General features: G+C 44.5%; 1 protein-coding gene across 1 annotated transcript in view; it reads left to right on the forward strand.

Annotated features, from left to right (window-relative positions):
* The window catches only part of casz1 (castor zinc finger 1), a 208,270-nt gene that overhangs the window by 182,557 nt on the left and 6,924 nt on the right, over positions 1-18,789 (forward strand). Inside the window, exons 7-17 of the mRNA XM_056299172.1 lie at positions 10-100; positions 3,000-3,164; positions 4,961-5,133; positions 6,849-7,714; positions 11,325-11,457; positions 11,887-11,950; positions 13,023-13,186; positions 13,889-14,011; positions 14,608-14,928; positions 15,047-15,245; positions 16,077-16,248. Coding sequence (XP_056155147.1) covers positions 10-100; positions 3,000-3,164; positions 4,961-5,133; positions 6,849-7,714; positions 11,325-11,457; positions 11,887-11,950; positions 13,023-13,186; positions 13,889-14,011; positions 14,608-14,928; positions 15,047-15,245; positions 16,077-16,248 — 2,471 coding nt within the window. The remainder of the gene's footprint in view (positions 1-9; positions 101-2,999; positions 3,165-4,960; positions 5,134-6,848; positions 7,715-11,324; positions 11,458-11,886; positions 11,951-13,022; positions 13,187-13,888; positions 14,012-14,607; positions 14,929-15,046; positions 15,246-16,076; positions 16,249-18,789) is intronic.

Below are 18,789 nucleotides of genomic sequence, written 5' to 3' on the forward strand. Positions count from 1 at the left end.
GTTTTCCAGGTTCTCCGGAAGTCAACACTGTGGACACGTGCACTGTGCCTATCAGTATAGAGAGCATTACCACTGCATGGACCCCGAGTGCAACTACCAGGTGAGAATTTGTTCACCCTGAGGCTATCTTTGAGGGTATCTGCCAAAAAAAAAAACCTTTCTCTTTTTCTCCCCAGGTCTCACAAGCTTTAGTTTATACAAGCTTAAAGCCCAACAGTTGAGATTCTTTAGGCCTTGTCGCTCGTCATATTGAAAATGAGGTACTTCATGATAAGGTAACGTGGTAGCCTACAGCCAAGGTTCATCGCCTGTAAACGGATGCCCCCCGGTACCCCCCCCCCCGGCACACACACACACACACACACACACTCCACATCCCACCCCTCCATTTGCAGGCCGAAACCAGCTAGCGGGTGTTAAAGAGCTGCTGTTCCCTTACACCAAGGTTACATTAAGGATGTCTTCATAAGTCATGAGGCCCATCGACGGCTATCAAAACTGTAACAGCAAGCGTTTTCAAGCGAGGTTATTTCAGCTCCCGAGAAAATGTATGGCAGATCCTAGGATACACAAATATGAATAATGTGTCATCGCTTCATATCTGGTCACACCCAACAAGGATTTTTGCAAATAAAAACTTTATTGACTTTGGGTCTGCCGAACAGGTTATGACTGTTGGCCTTCAGTCAGTTTGAGAGCAAGAGGCTTTTACTTTTATGTTTCTGTAAGCTGATTCTGGCCTCGGTCAGTTTTATCATAATTGGCATTTTATTAGAAGGATTAATTATGAATATGCTCGAAACATGGCTTCTTTTTCTCTGTGCTGTTTTTTTTTCTTTCTTTTTTTTCTGAAGACATCTGCCACTACCAGGGGCCTGCTTTTAATCCCCTTTCACATTATTAATCTTGCTCTAGTCCCAAGAGTTGTCATGTATGTCACAGGAAGGGGAAAAACACAAAGCAGATCTAAATACATGCCTTTGTTTGCTATAGCATATGGTCTAAAAGAGTTAGACAAACACGGGCAGATTTGTCAAAGACATCAAAAATCCTCGCACAGCTACAGCTGTGTGTTGTTTTTTTCCCCCTCCTTTCCTCCCAATTTTCTGAATTAAGGCATCTTCAACTCTAATCTTCTTTGTCTGCTTCTGATCAAGAGAGATTACTGCTCAATAAATATTGTTTATGTAGTAGTGAGGAGCATCACAGAGTGAGGCTTTCATTTTCTCCGCGAATCCAACTTCACAGCTTGATGAGAGGCATTCCAGGAGGAATACAAAGGAAAATTATTTCATGTCATCATTTAGAGCTTTAGTTCAGGTTATCGTGGCAATTTCCACACTCAAATCCACATTTCTCACAGGCTTTGTGTCATGTGGAAAACACTGATATGCTTCTGAACCTGGCTCTCTGGATATCCATATACTGCAAAAGAAAAAAAAAAGTTTTTAAAAATTGAAAGAAAAAAAAAACAAAAAAAAAACAGGCAAGCCAAGATGAGCAGCCCCTTTCGAAGCGATAACTCACAAAATGTTACATGACACACACTCCTGGAATATTATCCCGCTGCCAGGCTCCCAGCAATTGGCTGAGTCTGGACATTCTCCTTTCATGGGCTTGTGCGTGAGTGTAGAGCGTGCATCTTGCCACACTGGTGGGAATCCTAAAATAAATGTCGCAAGTGGCTCCCAACCTTCATCGCCGCTCAACTGAAAATGAGCTCTTTTTCCCAGTCAGCTCTCTCCATGGCCTATTTTGGACACCACTATGGATCGAATGTGCCACGACCGCAGTTCAACTTATCTGCTGCGTATCATGAACCGTCAGACACAGGAGAACCCAAAGCTCGGAAATGGGCTCCAGTTTCGCCAAAAATGGGGTTTTTTTCCTTACAAAAACATAGTGCTAGTTGTTTATCGATGATATTAAAAATTACCAATAAAGAGCTAATTGGAGCGGAAGTCGAGACCTTACAGGAAAATGCAGTGGGACATAGGCCAAGAGCTTGGGAATGAGCAGCTGAGCAAGATCCTAGCTTTTTGCTTGTGCACTGGTGGAACACATGACACAAGGCAATTACCCTACTTTGTGCAGCAATTAGATATGTTTTGGAAAGTCTCTTTCTGGTATTTTTTTTTCCTCAGCTAGAGATAAATATGAATTGAAGACTCGTTGATTTGTGATCCTCCTGCTACAGTTTCTCTAACATCAGCTTAAGCCCAATTACAACAGATTTGGTTTCCGTCTGTCTCTATGGAGTGAATTTTCTGTTTCTTTCTTCCAGACTCCTGGGTGTAGGAGGGATTTTTTAATTTTAGAGGGAGGGTATCTTTGCATATTTGCTCATTATTACAGGCGAAGCCGGCACCAAAAGCGAACGTTAATGCTTTAATTAAAAATGGAATCATATCTCGGCGAGGGAATTGAAAGGGAAAACGTTTTTTGGTTGGCTTGTTTGTTTGTTTGTTTGTTTGTTTGTTTGTTTGTTTGTTTGTTTGTTTGTTTGTTTGTTTATTTCTGTTGTCTTCTATTTTTCCCCTGTGCACATCTCAAAAACCATCTGCACGGAACATCATTTTGCCAAAGTCAGAAATATTACAACTGTGATCTTACATGTCAAGTGATCCATCTTAATTAAGAAAAAAAAAAGTATTGATACAATAAAAAGGGATAATAAAGAAGGGCTTGTGTGGATAACTTTCCCAATTTACATTCTGGATGCTTCTCCTGTGCTCAAAAAGTCCCACTTCTCAGATAAGCCTTCAATGCTGCATTTGGATAGGTCACAGCTTATTTGAGATATGCAAAGTAAATCAATAACCGTTGAACATGTCACCTTTAAAGACATCCTGGCTGTCCCTGACTGCCAACTGGCTCCTGCGAGTTGCAGCTGCTGCCTCCTTGGCGATAAAGTGACTTGTTGCTGATTCTGTGAGTGGTTTAAATAAATACCAACCTGTTGCTGTACATTTTTGTCCCCCCCCCCTTCCTACTGGCAGAGGTTTACCAGCAAGCAGGATGTAATCAGGCACTACAACATGCACAAGAAGAGGGACAACTCCCTGCAGCACGGTTTCATGCGCTTTAGCCCCTTGGATGACTGCAGTGTCTACTACCACGGCTGCCACCTCAATGGGAAGAGCACCCACTACCACTGTATGCAGGTAAGCTACACAGCCTCAGACGTGCCTCCCCGCCGCTGTCTCTCTCACAGACATTCATGAGTATACACAAACATATGACCCCCTCATCTATAGGCATTGGATGCACATGACCCATTGTCCCTTATGCTAGAGCTCATTATGAAATGGGATTTCAGTATAAAATTTATCAGAGTTTACTCTAGGGCAACACCACAACATTTAATGTACAGTAAGCGCTGATGTCATTTTCCATTGAATTTTATGCCATGAAATAGTCAGTCTATATTGTTTGTTTAAGTGATATGTAACTCGGTGCTCAAGTTATGACTTCATAAAGAACCTACGGCCTACACCGTCTCCATAAAAGAGCCTAAATACAATTGAGTTGAGTTATTGTTTGCACCAATGATGCCATTTAGGGGCAATTCGTGATGGCATAGAGTATAGCAGAACAAAAGGAGTTGGAGAGTGTCACATGGCTGATGCCGGGCTCTGGGAAAACAGGGCCACTTAGCCATAACAAGACACACATGAGCTCCGAGATGGTGGCGAGTCGCACAGTTTAACAACATCCATAAAAGGGAATTACCGTTCCACCGCTTTTTCCATTAATCCCAAATTGCATTTTAAGAGCAGTTTGGCAAAAGGTGTTAGAAAGTAAATAAAAGAAAAAATTAAATGGATGAAGACATGTGTGGCCGCCCTGCGTTTTCCCCACACCTCTTCACTCTCTCGCTCCTTAATTGGCATGGATAAAAATTCGGTTAGGTGTTTATATAAACTACACATTTTTCATCTTTTAGTACCAAGCAGCCAGTTGAAGATCATTCCCCCCTCCGGATTTGTTTAATTTTTTTACATCTGCTTATTTTCAAGGTGTCATCCCGCTGAGAGCTTTCTCACCAGCAGGGCAGCGGCCCAGCGGAGGATGGCCTGAGATATATTCTTTTTAAACCCTCTAACGGCCTAATTGTTATTAAGACGTTTCAGCCCTTGTTTTAACAGTCCCTGAGAACCTGCAGATGTTGGCATCGGCACTCTTGATTTAGGGAGAAAAAAACGCAGTGGCATATTTTTCATTGTTTGACTCGATATGGAGAAGTTGCCCCGTTTGTGTGGCTGAAAAGTGCCAGGGATGATATACAATTGCTGCTTTTAATTCAAACATTAGCTGTTTTTTTTTCCTTCTGCTGGCTCCGAAGGCTCCTGTGTACCAGAACATTTTAAACTAAAGAACAAGACAAGCAACACCCCCCCACACACACACACACACACATCCCTCTTCCTTTAAACCTGTGAAATTTGTTCTTTTACTTACAGTAAGGTTGCAGTGATTTCAGTCTCACGCTACAACTATGAATTGCACTTTCTAAAAGACATCCTTATATGGCAGGTAGTTTCAATCACATGCTGCGAACTGTAACCACTGCCTCTTTCAGTGAAGTTCTTCCTTTTTACCAGTTGTAGAAGTTACAGCATTGTTTGCAGCATAATTTGGCCTTATTTGACTTTTTTAACTAGCACTTGTCAAGCTCTTATCTCCAGTCCCTACAACCATAAAATAAATGGTAAATGAAAAAAGAAAACAGCCGTGTGCTAACCATTTCTAGGCCACTGGAATCATCTAAACCACAATGAGCTCATTTCTCAACAGTTTGTCTAGCATCGGAACTCTTGATGGCACCTTTTGTCTGAGAATGATTTGATCTTCAATGAAAATGATCTTCCAGTCCTCCCTGACATATCGACACTGTCACGTCTGCACCCCGGAGACAGACTTTTTTCTCCAGTCGTGTTGTTTGGTTTCGTCTCTACAGGTGGGTTGCAACAAAGTGTACACAAGCACCTCTGATGTCATGACACACGAGAACTTCCACAAGAAGAACGCGCAGCTGATCAATGACGGCTTTCAGAGGTTTCGTGCCACCGAGGACTGCGGCACGGTGGAGTGTCAGTTCTATGGGCAGAAGACCACCCACTTTCACTGCAGGTGAATGGGGCTCAATATTTTGTATGTCTCCCTCATCACTTCGTGGTAACACTCAGCCTATATAAGATAAGATAAGATATACTTTAATGTCCCCATAGGGAAATTTGTTCTTGACGCTGTCCTACAGTTCCAGAGAAGATAAAATCATACATGCTACATAGTAAAATAACATCAACATGTAACAATTTGCACATCCACACCTTCTATCAATGATGACTTATTGCACAACCCCCGTGACCAGCATCCTACATTACCTGATAGTGTTAAGAATCTTAATGGACATGGGCAGGAATGAATGTTTATAACAGTTCAGCCTACTCTGGGGATGCTTGAATCTTCTACCAGAAGGTAAAAGCTGGAACTCTGGGTGGAGAATGTGACCTGGATCAGACACTATTTTCTGTGCCTGTCTGACTCCTCATAGATTGTTTGGAGGGACGAGTATTTTTTTAACCCCTATAATTTTTGTAGCAGTCTGAACCAGACAAGCGATCTATGTTTTCAACTGTACAGACAAGTTACCATACCAGGCTGTTATCCCAAATCTTATAATACTCTCTAAGGCTGCATGGTAAAATAGTAACATGAACTTCTGCTCAACTCCATAGATCCTTAGTCTACATAAAAAATACATCCGCTGTTGCAGGCTTCCAACATGGACCCTCCAGCGGAGTCTTTTATCAATATGAACCCCCAGGTATTTATTTATAAGAGCAGAACTGGGTGATGGGTTCGTTGGGGATAACCACCGGCCTAAGATCACCCACTGCCCTGGGGTCAACACCATGTCCTCGGTCTTGTTGGCTTGTCGGTCAGCTTGTGTGTTGCTGTAACCACCATTCCTAATAAACCAAGATGCGAAAGACTGAGCGGCATGAAAAAAATGAATAGAGAACATGTCTTTCTTTGCATTGTCCTCACTGGTTGCGTGTGACATTGAATGTACAGCACTGCGTTATTTAACTCTGTATCATTGCACGCCCTTTCTCTATTTTGACAACATTTCACTGGTGTACTCCCACCTTCAAAGTCTTGCAGTTGGCCTACCGAACTTCCTTTACCTTTTCTAATAATACTCAGAGAACCAGGTATATGCCATATATGCAATATCTGCAAAGTAAAAGTTAAGCATCTGCATTGTTATTAACAGTTGGGTTTGCAGAGGTACTCCTTAAAAGGTTAGGAAAATGAAATGTTATTTAACCAAAAACTGCCTATGTACTGACTTGTGGAACTTACTTGTGGAACGTAAAAAACGTAACGTAATTTAGGAAGGGATGTTATAGCTAATTCCCTCGCTGGCAGCTGGTCTGGAAGGGCTGTTATACATTTGTGCAATCTACACCCATGATAAACATGGAAACATTTGGTGTACCAAATTATCATATGTTCAAATCTTCGTATGAACTTTTTTTTTTTATTTCAAATCATATAAAATGAGAATTGATGATAACAATTTTGATAAACATAGAAATTCCCTGGTTGGTTCACCAAGCTGATGTTATGGAAAAGATTCCTCTGGCAAAGGTTAACCATGGTGACTTATCAGTAAGTTGCTGATGTGTTACCTAATCTACAGTTATCATTCCTCCAGTGTCAAGCATTTGAGTCATGTGGCCTCACTCCTTGACTCCAAACTGCTTCATAATACTGATGAACCTTTGTGATCAGGCATCTGAATGCTTTTCCTGTTTTTTTTCCATGCTTTCTTTTAGGCGCCCGGGCTGCACCTTCACCTTTAAAAACAAGTGTGACATCGAGAAGCACAAAAGCTATCACATCAAGGATGACGCCTACGCCAAGGACGGCTTCAAGAAGTTCTACAAGTATGAGGAGTGCAAGTATGAGGGCTGTGTGTACAGCAAGGCCACCAACCACTTCCACTGCATCCGCTCAGGCTGCGGCTTCACCTTCACCTCCACCAGCCAGATGACCTCACACAAGCGCAAGCATGAGCGCCGCCACATCCGCTCCTCAGGTGTCATCGGCCTCTCCTCCGCCTTCTTGGCATCTAAGGATGAGCCGGAAGAATCGAGCAACGACGATTTGGTGGACTTCTCAGCCATCAGCAGCAAGAACTCCAGCCTGAGCGCCTCGCCCACCACCCAGCAGTCCACCACCGTACCTCACCTGCTAGCCACACCCACCACTGCCGTCTCCTCCTCCCCATCAGGCCACACCCTGAAGCCCACGACCTCGCTGTCCAATGTGAGCCAGCGCATGTCCAGTCTGCTTTCCCAGGCCTTGCCCAGTAACATGCCCGTGGCCCTGGCTCTTTCCAACAATGCCTTGGCTGCCTCCAACCCCTTCTTTCCCATCATGCCCAGGCTGCCTCTTCAGCTCCCCCACTCGGCTGTCAGTTTGATGTCAGCCGTCTCTTCTGGTGCCCACTCTATGTCCACCGACTCGCTGACCCAGGGCTGCTCCACAGTGGGGACGGATGGGGCAATGGTGTCGACCCCAACCTCTTTCGCTACCTCCTCCATCATGGAGAAGATCTCGGCGAGCAAGGGGCTGATATCACCCATGATGGCCAGACTGGCAGCTGCTGCCCTCAAACCATCCAACAACCCAGACACAGGTTAGTATAATATCAACAAATATTCATCAATGTTAAATGAAGTAGTGATTGGTTTGGTGATTACTTTGACCCCTTTTTTTCCACACAGCTGAAAGTAATAATGACCCCTTATCTACTTCATTATTAATTGAAACAGCTTGAGTGAAATTATCATGTGTCCAGGAGAGACTTCTTTGTTAATTGTATGGGTTTTTTTCTGTTAGGCCATCTGAAGTTGTTGCCAAAAATTACAAAAAAATATATGGCAAAGACAACCTTTACTGAGCTAATGATAATACAATGTAGCTTGTTTTCATCTAAAATCCAAATCCCCCCTTCGTGTGTGGACTCGCGTCACTCCAACTAGAGTTGAGAGAGTGCATGCAGAGGTCACTACTATCACCATCACACAGGGAAGAGAGAGAGCGCGAGAGAGAGAGGAAAACTCCCGCTTTGAGGGAGTTTAAGCGACATACTTGAGGCATGGTCCTCTGCTCTGGGCTTGTTATTGTGGTGATTGTTTGTCAGATACCCACAATCCATTTGGAGATAAATGCGCTGACAGGGGAGAGTAAAGCCTGTAAAAGTCTCTTACGATGTTCGGAGTGGGGGCTCCCGGGGCTTGTGTCGAACGTGGTTCCTCATCACTGGTCTCTTATCTGTGCCTGTGCTCGTTCCAAGCAAATGGAGGTGGAATGAAATTAAGTTCAGAAATTAAGAGAACAAAAAATTTTGTTTTTCTCCCTTACCCTCTTCGTAAACTGATATAAAAACAGAAATTGCTCATGCAGAATTGACTCAGTGCACCAGAGCTGAGAAAGCTTCTTTTTTTTCACCCCAGTGAAACAAGAAGAGTTACACACTCATAAAAATACACTTTTCCATTTCTAGAGACACTGTTCTCACAACAACAAAAAATAGAAAACAAGCTGATTTCCATCCAGTGTAAACACATTTCACATAAATATTGGAGGTAATTGCCTTGTCTGTTTACCATATTTCTCTTAAAAAAAAAAAAGGGAGGAAAAAAATGAAGGTGAGGTATTAAATTCGTAATACGCCGAACACACTCTCCCACTCAGAAGCTGTGGGGCCTCCTGTGCTGAGCCGGAGCAGGTGGGGTGTGGATTGTAAATTGGGCAGATCGGGGAGCATCTCCGGATGCCTGCGCTGGGGAGGATTACGATGCCTGGTGGTGTTCCTCGAGAAGGACAGGCCCGGGGAGAGAAACGGGGCAGCTGCTCCGCGGAGCGAGGAGCTTGTGTATGGAGCCCGGGCTGTCAGACTGAGCTCCACCTCTGGGCTTCCAGCAGGTACCCTGAACCCTGGGAGGGTCCCGCTGAGGGTGGGGCCTCCACAGATGGTACCACAACCCCCCGCCTCCCCCTCCCCAAAAAACACTTGCGCATTTACGCGCGCACACACACTCATGCACGCGCGCACAGCCTCATCAGTGGAAGAGGAGCGTTGCAGCAGCTCACAAAAGCTGTCCTCCCCAATGCTGTCGAGGGCACTTGAGCGGCTCTGCCGTGCACTTCAGTCAACGTTGCATCTAAAACAGCAAAGCACGACTGGAGGACAGGGGTCGATTGAGGTTTTTTGTTTTTGCTATTTCTCACATCTGCTTCAACGAAATGTGTGTGAACAGGGCATTCAGGGCTAAATTGAAGAGGAAGTGGTTTGTGCTTCACAGTCAAAAAAGGTGTGAGATGGGTGTTTCAGTGTGTGTGGCTACTCCAAATTGTGTTGTGTTTGTTTGTTTGAAAGAGAGTTGTGAAACTTTGCTTCTAATAAGAGTAAATTATGTCATTTCTTGTTCCCCTATCTCTGCTTTCAGCATTTTCTCAATGTTTTTTATTTGCGTTCCAGTCTAATTTACCCCTAAGTGTTTTTCCTAGAGATCCAAGCATCTGAAGGGTTTACTAATTAGACACACAGTACAAATGATCTTTCACAAGCTCTGTATCTTATCCAGAGTAATTACATGGTTGTACATTATTCCTGGATAATTTCCAGAAAGACGCTGCTTTGAGTCAAACTCATTTGTTCCCCCTCTTTGGAAAGTGTACGGGAAAAAAAATAAAAACACATAGCACTGTGCAAGAGTACAGGGGACTTTTTTACAGCAGAAACCACCTCACACAGTCAGCTTGCTCCTCGAGACAGTTGTGCTTGTGTTTATCGTCACATGGCGCTCATGTGTGGATTATACAGGGAGTAGCTGCTCTCGATATCATGCACTCTCATTTTGTCCGTAAACTGATGTAATTGCCAATGACAAGGCAGGATTCGTCTGGCTAGTTAATTTGGGGTGTCCTTTTATCAAGTCAGTCGGTGGGGGTTGGCGTGGGGGTTAAGGGTTGGGGCATGTGTAAGCGTTTGGTGACCTCAAACCAAGCACAAAATTGTATGACTACCATTTTCTTCAACTCCTGCACCCCCCCCCCCCCATACCTCACCATTGTCAGACTAAACTGACACTGACACTGACACATCCCCATCTCCTTGCTTTCAGCTGACAAGGCCTAAGACTGGCTTTTCCACTCCTATTCTGCCTGATATGTCTTTGGGTCATCTTTTAGCAGTGTGTGTGTGGGGAGGGGGGGGCTGAGGTTGGTTTCCTCCTACGTAGGCTGGTCTTGCTCTTTCTCCCCAGTGAAAAAAGGAGAGGGGCCTCACTCGGCTGAGGGCCAAGGGCACACACTTGGTTGCCCATGACCTTGCCTGTCACAATCCCTCAGCACCAGCCAACCCACCCTCCTCCATTTCCTAAATGACATACCCCCTCCGCCCCATCACCACTACCAAACCAATCATGGCCTCTGATACACACCAGTCTGGCCCAGGCTGTGCCAGGGGCCTCCACTCCTCCCTCCATCTTTTTTTTTTTTTTAATAAAACACCACTTAATGTCTAGCTTTTGCCCAGCTTTCTCTGTATAGCCCCAGGACAAATTAATATTTCAATCACTTGGGGATTGGGGGGGGGGCTGGATTCACCTTCCTGTCAGCATGTTTTAACCACCCCACCACATCCCCCCACCCACCCCCCGAGCCCGTCTTTATTTATTTTATTTCACCGCTCCTGTCCTCACTCACAGCATCCACTGAATACCTATTTGGAAGAGAATGTGATCGAGAGGTCACGCTATTTGAACCGATCTGATTGGCTGTCAGCTCTAATCTGACCGACATACCCCCATACCCCCCGGTTCCTCATGGGCATGCTCGGTGGCATTGGCTGCCGTCGTTGTCAGGCCAACAAGGAGCCGGGGAAGGTGGAAAATGTGTGTGTGTGTGTGTGTGTTGGGGGGGGGGGGATAATCTTAGACTGCCACTTTCCCTCAGCATTAGCATCTCACTTAATGACCAGTTAAGAGGCAGCCAGGCAAATGAGTTGTGACAAGTGCTACAGAAAAAGAAGTCTTTTTCCCTCATATCTCCCGCCTCTCAATCACCATTTAAAAGGCTTGACGGCCTGACATAATTTCGCAAATAATTATCACTTGGAGTATTCTTCTCGGGCCAGGACAGAAGTCAGATTGGATCTCGTCATTGGGTAATAATGCTGACCAACAATAACTTTGTTGTCTCTCCTCCCCTCTCCTCTGTGTCTCTGTCTTGATCCTCAGGAAACGGTCAGCCCGCTCCGGCGAGCCGGTTCAGTCTGGTTCAAGTGAAGCAGGAGCCGGTGGACGCCAACTCCGGGGCCTCCCAGGACGCCATGCAAGAGCACAGCTTGGACCTGAGCAAGAAAGACCACAGGTACAACGACACGGGACACTTAACGTTCACCGCTTAATGAGTACTTACATTTGATTGTCGCTACAAATTCACCTCATAAACAAAACAGTGTTGATGCAATTAAGAATCCTTGGATTTATTCATTTCAAGATCAAAGACACTTTTTGGCGGGTTTGGTGATAAATGTGTAGATTTGTCTAAACTATTACAGTCATCTAAAATTTGCATACCAATTTATGATCCTCCCCATATTTCTCCATTTCTCTGCGAGAGGGATGTTTGCCTAAACCTTCAACTCCAATTTTCCTGTCCAACTTACAGTAGATCTCATTTCTTGTGAAGCCAGCATTTTTCTTCTTCATTATACATGCACACCTTGTGTGATAAATAGTAATATTTACTGTTCTCATGCAAATCTTGACTAAACATTGTTCATTTTCCTTGTTCCAGTAATGAATCAAACGGACACCCTGTACCGGGGAATACATCTCTTTTATCCTCGCTTATGAATAAGGTAAGATCCATCCATCAAACGCTTTTCATCCCAAGACAAATTAGCGGGACGCGGAGGGGCCTGTTTGTTTTTTAATGTTTCACCGCTAATAAGATGAGTTTGTATCATTTAAATTTTCCAGCCATTTTTCATAGAGTGTAATTTTCACTGCACCTCTCACAAATTAATATAATGAAGCAGTGGCTGGGTGCCATGCCAGATATATTGAGATGTTTGTTTTTTGATGAGCTGTTTTGAACTCGCCATCCATTTTTTTCTCCTCCTTCCTACTTTTTTTTTTTCATTCCCCACTCTCTCTTTCTCTCTCCGTATTTATTTATGGAGTTTGTAAATTATTTGATTAGAAAGTCAGAGGAGGAAAAATAAAGAGAAGCCGTCGCGGTCATTTTTTTTTTACCAAGTCTAAATGTTAGCGAGGGGATGTTCGAAGGTGTATGCTTTTGGCTCTTTTTTTTTTTTTTTTGTGAAGAATAAAGTGGACATCATTTCAATCATACATCTACATGGAACTGATACAGATTCACCGGGGGGATTTTCATTCACCTTGATGATTAAATGACAGATTCTCTCTTTCATTTATTCCTCCGGCTAACTGGCTGAGAGTAAACACCCCCCCCCCCCCCCCAGGGCTTGCTGGAGAAAAGTGTACATTCATGAGTCGCACTCCACAAAGCAGTTGTTGAACCCTGACAGGAGTGGAGCTTGAGGACCCGTTGTCCTACAGCTCTCTGCGTCATGTCAGCCTTTCGGGGTGAAGATCCGAGCCGCCACATCACATAAAAGAGTGCACAGTTGCCCCTGGAGAATTTGTGGCGCACACACTTGGCTCGCAGTCAAGCAAAAGCCCGGATGTTTGTAAATCTGGCTGAGCCTTTTTTGCTCTGCCAAGTCGTTTGTGTCTGCCTGTGTGTGTGTGTGTGTGTGTGTGTGTGTGTGTGTGTGTGTGTGTGTGTGTGTGTGTGTGTGCGTGCACACGCACTACCCCACGCATGTCTTGACATGTAGAAGTGTCTAGCCTACCTGCGCTTGGTTAACCCAGTGGCTGGATGTCTATGCGCTGTGTGTTTTGCAGATGTCACAGGTGAACCCTGCCCTCTTCAACGCCATGAACATGAAGACAGAACTGGAGGCAGGCCAAGGTGCAGACACGTCAGAGGCAGCTCAGTACCTCAGCAGAATCATGAAGAGGCCCCTGCCAGAAAAACACACAGAGATCTGGAGAACATATCTACGCAGGTACTAAATGGCTAGCGGGAGCTTTGAGTCACTACATTTTGATTCATCTATTTATTGGAGTTAGATTTTTTTTTTCAATGCTGCCAAAAAGCACAACTGGTTTTTGGAGGTACTGTACTTAGAAGATCAGTATAAATCACATGATTACTAGCATTTTAATGAAAACCCGCTGAAATACAGAATATTGCCTTATGTCCAATAGCCGATTTCTCTTTGCCCCAACTTCCTTTTTTGCCACAAACAAGCTTTTTATTTAATCTGTGCTTGATGACGTTTGTGTCTTGGGAACCATGTGACCAATGAGGATTTCCGATTGACATTCTCACAACTTGAAAATATCATGCAGTGTATACAAACAAGTCAATTTTTTGCGTGATGGCAACTACAGCTACAGTGGTTAGGTGTGTGGTTAAGGTTGGCTAGTTAGGTTGCCATACAACATTTCTGCTATCTTCATCTAATCACATGGTTTCTTGGAGAATATCAATGGAGAATCTCTCCCTCACCTCGAGTGCTTTGTGACGGTACAGATATATCACTTAGAATCTGGAAAATTAATGTCTTCCACCTAAATAAGACATTTGGTCAAAAACATGTACCAGCTAGCATTTGTTGATAGGTAAGTAATCATTTCGCTATTATTTTTTTCATCTGATGCAATGTTTTATTCAGTATTTCCATGTTGTTTGCCTCTTCGTTTAGGTTTGACACAGATGACTTCTGTGAGGCTCAGTGTGACTTCCTGCAGAAGGTCCACTTCCACTGTTTGGTGGAGGATTGTGGAGCACTCTTTAGCACAGTGGACGGAGCCATCAAACATGCTAAGTAAATATCAGATGCCCAAATTGGTCAATTATCAGAAAAACTAACAACTTACTTACGTAAAGAGAAGCAATCATGATTTTCAACATTATCTCTATATACTATACATTGCAGGAATAACACTCCATAAGCAGTTGTAATACCAAGCAGTCTCCTTTGTGTCTGAAATTTTGCCAAAATTGTGCAGGAAAAGTTACAGGCAGAAAATCAATGAATGTGAAAACTACAACTTTTAATTCCTGGTTTGCCGTTACCTTCAGTGGGCTACATTAAAATAGGCTACACTGTGTTGGAAAATGCAAATAACATACTGCTGTTGTAGCAAATGCCGCTGTATACCATGTGAAGATGGCAATTTACAGATTATCCACCAGTGACATCACTTGTAAACATTTTTTCCCTCAATTCTGATGGCGTTTCAGAGACACATTAAGATTGCTCAGTGTTATGGCTGTTATTCCTACAACATATATAAAGAGATAATCCTGAAAACTGATTGTTTCCCCTTAACTCATGGCCTTACCTGGCACACTATAGGTTTAAGCTTTGTTGAACCAAACCGAAATTTAAACAAGGCTCTTATTTTGGGTTTTTTTCAGCTTCCACCTCCGAGCCAACCTGAAGGTAAAATCAGAGCCAGCTTTCAATGACGCTAAGGAGTCTGGTGAAGGGGCTCCTCTCCAGCCTGCCGCTCCTATCTCCATGGCCAACAACCCCTCTATGGACGTGGCCAGTCTCACTTCCACTGGTGGCTACGGCTCAGCTCCACCTTCCTTGCTGGCATGGAAACAGCTGACAGGCAGCATCCCCCAGATGCCCGCCTCCATGCCCAACCTGCCAGCCAACTCCCCTCTGGCTACCACCTCTCTGGAGAATGCCAAGCCCCAGGTCAAACCCGGCTTCCTGCAGTTTCAGGAAAAGTACGAGAAACATCCGTCTCTGTTGTATGGCAGCTTTTTTTTGTGTTGAATTACTTGTTTCCTTTGATAGTGAGAGTATTGACTCAATTTGTTATACCCTCTCTTTTCATCCATCTAGTGATCCCTGTTTGGCTACTGACTGCAAGTACTCCAATAAGTTTCACTTCCATTGCTTGTTTGGGAACTGCAAATATGTGTGCAAGACCTCGGGCAAGGCCGAGTCCCACTGTTTGGACCACATCAACCCCAACAACAACCTGGTCAACGTGCGCGACCAATTCTCCTACTATTCTCTGCAGTGTCTCTGTCCCAACCAGGTGGGTGCAGCTGATAACACAAAGCCACAGACTAGCAGGCCTTGAGCTGAATCACCAACTGTCATATCCCAGAGTTTTCTAAGCATGAAGTATGCTATCTATTAGACCTGTATTTGAGGTTATTTGACTCTGGGCTTTCACAATCGCCTCTCGCGGTCTTCCATCTCCGCAGAAAAAGACAGTCAACTCACCCCCGTAATGCCTGTTTATATGTCAATGATGTCATTTTGACTGCCGCATTCTCCTCTCAGAAAAGGCCAATTTAGCTGATATTACCCAATAAATCATTGTCACTCGCACAGTAAACAAGGCTGTCTGGAATAGGGCAAAAATCAGGAGAATGCTTCGCAAATGAAACTTAAATGGCAGCCCCTGCCTGCTCTCATGAGCCCGCATTTGGAGAACAGTTTAAATGAATTCATTAATGTGTCGAAAATCGGCCCTCTCAAGAAATGGCACCCCCGCCCCCGCTCATCCCCACCTCCTAAAATGAACAGATCTTATTTGGCCCAGTCCTTTGGGACCAGGGGCTCACAAACAGATGGTGGTGTACAGACATGCTGGAAAAGAGGGGTGTCTGAGAGAACTGAGCCTGGATAAATAGTAAAGAATTGGCATGTTTTTATATGTGGGACTCTCCCAATTCACAAACAAACAGGGATTGCAAGCTTTTGATAAGGTTGATGAAATACACTTGAATACCGGGTGTAGTGTTTATTCATTTGTATCAAAGCTCCATTTGTTACCATGCTCTTTTGCATAATGAACTTGGAAACTTGTCATGGAGGGTGACTGAAAATGTGTGTATTTTACATTGTCCCCCCGCTACAGCACTGTGAGTTCAGAATGAGGGGCCACTACCACTGTCTGCGGCCGGGCTGCTTCTTCGTCACCAACATCACCACCAAGCTGCCCTGGCACATCAAGAAGCATGAGAAGGCAGAGCGCCGTGCTGCCAACGGCTTCAAATATTTCACCAAGAGAGAGGAGTGCGGCAGAATGGGTAGGCACTTAAGTTTGTTAGTTTGTACTTTATTGGTCCATTTGTTACATTGGGGATTTGTCATTCACTGCCTTCATTGGACCAGGAGCAGCACAGCGTTGGCCCCGAAGCAGCACCGTTTGGGGCAGTTTGTTGGAAGGATCCCAGATGCTGGTGGTAACTCTAACCCTAATTCAAGTAACCCCCCAGTTGTCAGCCCAAGTCCAACCAGGATTACCCGGCCTGTCCGGGGATTTGAACCGGCTACCCTCTGGTTATCTGGTTTCCTTTACTGCTGGGTTGCCATCCTCAAACAGTTTCAAGAGCTTCTAATGCTGTTAGCAGATAAAGGGGCTGCAAAATGTTTAATTTGTGTAAAAATGAAAGAAAAGAAAAACTTCTCTTGACAGATCGACCCCTGCAAATATTTTAAATTACACAGTGGGCTGTGCATTTTGCCCCTGGGGTTAGAAAGGCTGCTCAGCCCTCTGTCAGACAATTACAGTTTCAAAATCACAAAAATTGATTGGCGTCATGGCGTTTTCACATGACAACAATGTGATACTGTATGCATCTTGGCCCCTCATCTTATCCTTGTCTTCTTAACTTCCCCCAAGCCTCTCTCTCCCTCTTTCTCTCTCTCTCTCTCTCTCTCTCGCTCGCTTACGACAATATTTTCCAAGGGGGGATATTTGGGCTAAGGGTGTGAAATCAGGGTGTATTTGGATTGATTTTTGATGGCTGTTATGAGAGAATATTCTCTTTATGCCTTGGTTGTTTACAGAGGGAGAAATAGCTGCTCCTGGCACTGGCAAATGCACTGTCACGCTATCAGAGTAATTCACGTGGCATGAAACAAGCCCGGCTCATACCTTTTGTTGTAGTGTTTTGCATACGCACCACGGCACCTTCAAGTCCCACCAGTCCTCTTTGCCTACACTCGATGCACAGTAAGGCAAACGGGGGACAGTCATATCCTGGTTGTTTTCCTTTTCTTTTTTGACCCCGTCAGAAATGAGCTATTAGGTTTGTGTGTGTTAATTATCCGGCCTGTCTGGTTTAGCCCGTTTGTGTTCTGAACCCTGCACCTCACAGCCACGGCCGCCATCGCACAGAAACGAATTAAAAGTGATCTCTTTCTTTGTTTTTCAGGTGGTTACACAAGCCTTTCAGAGCGTGCACGCACAGAGAGAGAGAGAGAGAGAGACACACACACACACACACACACACACACACACACACACACACACACACGCACACACACACACAAAGCAAACAAAAAACAGGCCCTAAACAGCTGTTTTTTGTCCCCAGCCTGATCTGCCAGCTGTATTGTTTGGGCTCAGGGAAAAAAAACAGAGGATTACCACTGCAAGCACTCCAGTCATAAAGAATTGATGGCTTGCCAGTATCCATGGCAGCAACATTAAACTGAACACCGCCGATGATGTTACCTGGTTCCTGTCTCACAAAAGGGCCTCCGTGTCATGGGGGTTGCTGTTATTTGCTCAACTTTGCGTGTTTTAAACATTGTGTGTACAAAAGCTATTTGATGACACGGACGTGTTGTGCCCTTCACTGGGCGCCATGGTTACTGACATGCTAGCACCTGCCCAGCATGTTACTCTTTCAATTATTTCTGCCTGCTTTTATATAATGGTATTTGATTAACAAGCACAAAAAGGAACATTCATTTAATTTGAAATCATAAAGCAATTAGAGCCGGAGTTGTTAAAACAGGGGAAAAAGAACAGAGGTGTATGACACAGACGACACCACAGTAGAGAACAAAAGGAAAGATGACAATGGAGAGATTTTGAAAAATGAATTTAATATGGGAATAATTGTATATTTACTTTGGTTTGCAGGGGTGTGTGCATTATTGGCCCACAGAAAATGAGAATTTATTTATGTAAATTCCTGATTGAATAAAGCATGTCAGTGTAATAAAAGGGCTCCACAGGTTTGGACCACCGAAGCCCAGACTTGCTCAGTGTGACACTGGGGCTGATCTAATATTCCTCCTACGGGTACACTCTGAAACACGATCTGTCTTTTGTCCTGGCCATGTCAACATGTCAGATTTTTTTTTCCCCCTCCCTTTATCTCCCCAATTGTATCCGGCCAATTACCCCACTCTTCCGAGCCGTCCCAGTCGCTGCTCCACCCCCTCTGCCGATCCGGGGGGGCTTCAGACTACCCCATGTCTCCTCCATACATGTGGAGTCGCCGGCCGCTTCTTTTCACTTGACAGAAGTTTTGCCAGGGGGACGTAGCACGTGTGAGGATCACCTCCAGTTCGCCATCCCCCCCCCCCGAACAAGTGCCCCAAATAACCAGAGGAGGCGCTAGTGCAGCAACCAGGACATATACTCACATCTGGCTTCCCACCCGCAGACACAGCGAATTGTGTCTGTAGGGACGCCCGACCAAGCCGGAGGTAACATGGGAATTCGATCCGGCGATTCCCGTATTGGTAGGCAACGGAATAAACCACTACACTACCCGGATGCCCCTTACATTTTTTTTTGTCTCAAAAAAAAAAAATTCGCTAAGCACTTC

This window comes from Lampris incognitus, chromosome 2 (genome assembly GCF_029633865.1).
Source record: "Lampris incognitus isolate fLamInc1 chromosome 2, fLamInc1.hap2, whole genome shotgun sequence".
NCBI lineage: Eukaryota > Metazoa > Chordata > Actinopteri > Lampriformes > Lampridae > Lampris > Lampris incognitus.